Source organism: Aythya ferina (assembly GCF_964211825.1).
Source record: "Aythya ferina genome assembly, chromosome: 3".
Taxonomy (NCBI): domain Eukaryota; kingdom Metazoa; phylum Chordata; class Aves; order Anseriformes; family Anatidae; genus Aythya; species Aythya ferina.
In genome coordinates, this window is record NC_140298.1 from 22,764,299 (window position 1) to 22,770,298 (window position 6,000).

The window sequence follows — 6,000 nt, forward strand, 5'->3', positions numbered from 1 at the left end:
TGTGAAAAATTTATGTAAAGAAGTTACAGGGAATCTTTGGGTGGTTTCTGTTGCTGAAAGCAACTGCAGATAGACAAAAAATTAGCCCTAGTTTGGGTCTGCCTCATTACCACACAGAAAACATATCTTACCCCAAGGAAACAAGCACCCCATCCATAGAAACCTGAGGGATATGGTTTTGGTAGCCACTACATCCAAAGGCAGGCATAACCAAGACTTCAGTGCTATGCAGTAAAATCACAAAGCTATAAAAACTCAGCTTTGGTCTAGAAAAAAACATGGGCAGCATATCTCATGGTGATGAGGGTCAGCAAGACTGGGTCTGAATGAAGTATGATGCAGATAGATGTAAGAAAGGTTTGAAGAAGCAGGAGATATTCGGTCTGCAGCAGAAGACCAAACATGAAAGGCAAACACAAAGCTGAGAAGCAGCAGCTACACAGAATGTCTGCTGTGAAAAACTTTTTGAGAATGAGATTAAACAAACATCTGTCCAGAAGGGCAGTATTACGCCTGACCCTGCTTGAGGCAAGCTGATAAGACCAGGTGATAGCCCAAGGCCCCATTCAAGCCTACAGACACGCAGCCCTGAGCCTCTCCATGGAGACGTGCATAAGACCAATATTGAAGAAGAACATTTTGTGTCCCACTGACCTAGGAAAAAGAAACAGGAATGTGCCCAGGAGACAATCCAGGGACAATGACAAAATTCCAAGGCCACATAACAAACCACAAAACCAGAAGTTTCCTGAACTTTTTTCTCCTTTTCCTTTTAGATTTTTCCCCCTGACATTTTAATATAATTCCAGGAATCTGATATAAATGTAAAAATATATTCTTGCAACTATTTTCTCAATACCACAGTGAACTCTGCACATGGCTAAAAACTCCAAAATAACGTGTCATCAGCTCCATCCATTCATGTGTTCTGTTTTTCCTGTTACTAGCCTTCCCACCTTGATCCTTCTTATTTTCTTTCTTTTCTTTTTTTCTTTCACTACTGAATAATAGCGAAAAGCAAGATAAACAAAGATGATTAGATGAAAGCTGCAAGCTGAAGTGTGAGAGATTTACTTTATCCTTGGTGTCAGCAGAGTTAAATACATGAGGGAGGAATGAGGAGGTATATTGACATCTGAAAGGTTTGTTCATTTGAGTTCACTTCTATAGCAAATTTTCTGCTAGATCCACTTTTGAGAACGTCAGAATGTAATAAACAGAGTTATTCTCTGTAGGGTTATTGACAAGAAAAAAAAAAAAGGAGTCGTAAGTGGTATTGATTTGGGGTGAAATGGTGGAACGTGACAATCAATAGGGCTTAGTCAGAAAATAGAAGGAGTCACACAAGTCATGATAGGATTATTACAGGAATGAAATTCTGATATCAAATAAAGAAGGGAGGAAGCTATAAATGAAATCCAAAATATAAGCAGTAGATGGATTTACAGAAAAATATTAGCTATTCATTTTCATTTTTAATATGTGAGATGCTTTTTATTTTAGCATCCTGTCAATGCTGTTTTTCTAAAGCTTTTGAAATAAATTTTTTCCACCTCCATAGTATTTTCATTAAATGTCATCAAATCTCTTTTAAAATCTCTGAGAGAAGTACTATTATCCTTATTTAACGGATAATGAGAAGATATAAAGAGAAATTTGGGATTACGTTTTCCAAAGTAGTCAGTAATGCTGTGTGCCTCCCATCTAGATACACAAATCCATAAAATGCAGAAACAAAATTTGCAGAGGTCCTGGGAAACCACAACTTTGGTTGATGATAACAGCTGCTTAGTTCTCAAACTCTGGGTCACAGACTGAAGACTCAAAAGCTGAGCCTTCACAGGGAGCTATGTAAGCACAGTAAGCTTCCTCACAGACACAACACAGCATAAAATAGGAGGAATCTTAATGTGCAGTCCTCTGCTATAATTACAAAGCTCATTATTTCACCACTCAAATGATTCAAGATGGAAAAAAAAACTATCAACCATATATCAACCACATGAAAGATCTGTACATTTACAGGTATTTATATAGTGCATGACTTCCCAGTACAACCACACTAGAAAATAATAGCAGTAATAACTTAGAAAGAGAAATAAATCTTTTTCACTGGTTATTTTAATCATGCTCAGGTGTTCGGTGTATTACCTTTTCCTAGACTCTGGACAATATTTTTGTTTTTTTCTTGAATGAGCCTAAAAAGCCTTATAAATGTAATTTAATAGAGAATTAGCTACACTGCCAAGGTGAAAAGCATCGGTAGTAACGTCAATCAACATCACAGAAGAATGTATTGCAGGCTGTGAAGAAAACTACTACTTTCAAGGGAAACATAAACTGTATTTTAAAGAACCTCTTGCACCGATCAGCTAAATAAATGTTGACAATGAAACAGTAGTATATACATGGCTTTGGGGAGGAGGGGATCCTTGGGCCAGTCTCTCTTTTTTTATGAATGAAGCCTTAAAAAGGAAGCTAGAGAAGGACAGGAGCTCACCTGACTACAATTGGAAGGAACGCACAAGAATGTCATCACCATGCTGAAATGTGAGCTGCCCGGGAAATCAAGGGTAACGCAGTTGCAGAAAATGCCATTGATTTCTAAAGAGGGATTACCAGAGACTGCAACAGTTTAAAAGCTTATTTAGCTGGAATCACATTTGCAGTCATGGGATTTCTATTGGAAAATGTCATTACAGTCTTGAGAAAGAAAATTATGACTGAATCACCTCAGGAGGGGGATGGACAAGATGACCTCTTGAGGTCCTCTTCAGTGGTATTTCAGCAATTCCATGTTCAGTGGCAGAAAACACATGTGGATTGGAGCTGCTTGGGCTCAGGCATTCAAGTTGGAAAATTTTGGCATATGCCTTTGGCATGAGAAGAAGCCCGTGCAATTTTTATATTGATTTCTGCCTGCCATTAGTGAAGTGATTCAATCACGAAATGGCTTATTTCCCCGATACAAAAACGTAATGCCATGCCGGAGTAGAAATAGGAAGCTGCTCTCATTATCACAGCTAAGTTCATTTTACAGCAGAGCAGTTTACTTTAAGACTTTTCCAGCAATCCAGATCTAATTATGGAATCAATTTCAAGCAATTTTGTAATTAAATGTACCTGCTCAAAATATCTCAGAGGCTCAACAATTTAAAACGACTGCGTGAAAATGTAATTAAAATGAAAAAGGCCAGAGAAGAACTGGCCCTTCCTCCACGAGGAGAGCGCTGAAGGACATTCCAATCGCTCAGTTTTTAGACCCAAATCGCCTGCTTCATCCCCGGATTTCTGTTTTTCCCCAGCCGCGCGGGGATCTGCCCCGCGAGCGATCGAGGAGATGTCCGAGTGGGACTGGGCTGGGGGAAGGCTGTTTGGTTTTTAATTTAAGAAAAAAAAAAAAAAAAAAAGGAAAAAGGAAAAAGAAAGAAAAAAAAACAGAACGCGCTGTTTCAAAACCGCGCTGTACCCCCCGCCCGCAACCTCTCCCCAGCAGGGACCGGGCTGAGGCTGCGGTCCCCAGCGAGATGCTCGGCGCCCGGGGGCGAGGCTTTTTTTTGGGGGGATAGGGGGGACAGCCCCGCTTCGCTCCCCTCGGAGGGCGCCGGGCGCAGGGGGAGGAAGTTTCCCCGCTCCCCCTCCGCCGGGCCGGGGCTTCGGGGAGGCTCCGCGGGGCAGGGGGTGCGGAGGAGGGGGCCGGGGCCGGGGCCGCCGCCGCTCACTCACCGCCCGCCGCCGGCCCGGGGCCGAGGCTCAGCGCCAGCTGCAGCCACAGCGCCGCGGCCAGCGCCCGCCGCCTCGCCGCCGGGAGGGCACCGCCGCCGCTCGCCTGCTTCCCATGGCACATCTTCTGCCCGCCACGGGCATCCGGGGCGCCGCCGCCTGCAACGAAGAGAGCCGCGCCGGCTTTGCCGCTGCCCGGGGCTGCGCGCCGGCTCTCCGCGGGGCGCCCCCGCCGCCGCCGCCTCCGCCGCCTCCGCTCCCCGCGCGGCGCCTTGCGGCGGCCCCCGCGCCGCCCCCCCCCCGTCCCCCCTTCTCCCCATCCCTCCCCTCCGGGGGCGCGCACCCGGCCCCCGCCGCCGCTGTACCTGCGGGGCACCTCGGACAGACCCACGGACAGACCCACGGACAGACAGACACACGGACGGACGGTCGCGCGGCGGCACACGCGCGGCTCGCCCTACCTGGGAGGGGGGCGGCGGGGAACCGCAGCGCCCACCTGCCCGGCCCGCCCGGCCGCGGCCGCGGGGAGCCAGCCCTGCTGCGCTGCGGGACCGGCCGCCACGCACACGCATGGCAGGGCTGCGGCGAGGGGGACCCGCCGGGGGGAGCCCCGGGGTCGGGGGTGCGCCAAGTTGGCCGGGGCTGCCGCTTAAAGGGGGTCCGGAGCGGGAGGCTCCGAGGGGGGAGGCTTTAGGAGCGCGTTTCTCCCTCCCCGAGCTTCACCGGGGAGGCAGCAGGCGGGGGGCGAGACAAGGGTGAGCACCGCTGCCGGTGCCGCATCGCTCCCGGCTCGTGGGAGCGAGGGGGTGTAGCACGGAGCGCGCTCCCCCAGTGGCTGCCCGGCCGGGCCTGGCGGCTGAAGCGATTTTTGCCTGTTAGGAAGCTGGATTTTGTCAATCTGGGAAATTCACGGCCGTGAGTCAGTCTCACGGCTTGAGCAGCCGCGGCGCGGCTCCGTTTCCTGGCGCCACCTGCGGCGTGCGGAGCTTCGGGGTATTCCCCCGTCGCCGGCTGCTGGTGGAGCGAGAACAGCTCGGCCGGGTGCTGCAGAGTCGCCCTCGAAGCCGCAGAGGTGACATTTCTGAAGCTGGTGAAGGTGTGTGGCAAAGTCTTGGGCAGGTCTGTGAGGGCTGAGCAGGATGGGGTAGTGACCAGCCTGGACGTGTTTGCCTCCAAGTGTGCAAGGTGCACTGTGCTAGCAGGACACGAGGGGCAGGAACCCGGGAACGAGGTTTTGTTACACAGTTGTGAAAAAGCATAGCAAATAGCAAAGCAAGGCCAAACCCAAAGATAGGTGGGCTCCCACCAACAGTTATATATGGACATGGTATATCCTGATGATTTTATGTTAATAGGCTATACTGGTAAAAAATATGCATAGGGCTGGAGCTGCATTTAAGCATTTCAGCTACCTGTAGCAGTCTCCTCCATGATCAAAGTTAAAGTAATTCAAGAGAGATTTTTGCTCAAATCAGTGTGCATCATGTATTGGTTCAAAGAGCACTGCAAGAAGTGTAGTTCTTTATCTCTTTACTCTCCCCTGGAGAGAAGGGGCATCTCATAGGGCAATATAGGTTTTCCATCAAGAAAGGAGATGTTGCAGATTTTCATCTGAGGCTGTTTTATCACTTTGCTGCTCCTTTTGAACAGGAAAATTTGGAAACTCTAGAACCTTTTCATCCAAGTACAATTTCCTGAACCTTCACCTTCCCAGACAGCCCAAAGAGGTTGGTAATAAGTCTCATAAGCTGAGCAAATACAGCACAGGCACAATTACGTGGTGGAGATACTTCTTCTGAGCCAATAAGCTGTTGGCTACTGCAAGTGCTAGGATAGAGGAATAATACAGCAATTTCTATTACCTGTAATAGGGAGGTCTTTATTTTTATGTTACAGATTTGATAGCTTTAATTTTAGAAGTCAAAGTAACAAAAGATAATATTCCTCACAAGTTAGCCTTGCTCTTGTTTTGCACTGATTAAAATGCAAAGCTTTCAATGTGTGTTGGGACTTTACACCCAGATGCATACAGGCCTTGCAAGGAGGAAAAGTCCTTACAGTGGCCTTCCAAAACCTAAAGGGGGCCTACAGAAAACGTGGGGAGGGACTCTTTGTCAGGGAGTGTAGTGATAGGATAAGGGAGGATGGCAGAGGGTAGGTTTAGGTTAGATATAAGGAGGAAATTCTTTATTATAAGGGTGGTGAGTCACTGGAACAGGCTGCCCAGAGAAGATGTGGATACCCCATCCCTGGAAGTGTTCAAAGCCAGGCTGGACA

General features: G+C 48.1%; 1 protein-coding gene across 2 annotated transcripts in view; it reads right to left on the minus strand.

The window, feature by feature from the left end:
• The window catches only part of SUSD4 (sushi domain containing 4), a 74,492-nt gene extending 70,210 nt beyond the window's left edge, over positions 1–4,282 (minus strand). For both annotated transcript variants that reach the window (XM_084513861.1, XM_084513862.1), the window contains exons 1-2: positions 4,185–4,282; positions 3,727–3,882 (exon numbers count right to left, since the gene is read on the minus strand). In XM_084513861.1, coding sequence (XP_084369987.1) covers positions 3,727–3,847 — 121 coding nt within the window. In that variant the 5' untranslated portion in view covers positions 3,848–3,882; positions 4,185–4,282. The remainder of the gene's footprint in view (positions 1–3,726; positions 3,883–4,184) is intronic.
• Between the last annotated feature and the right edge of the window lie 1,718 nt (positions 4,283–6,000).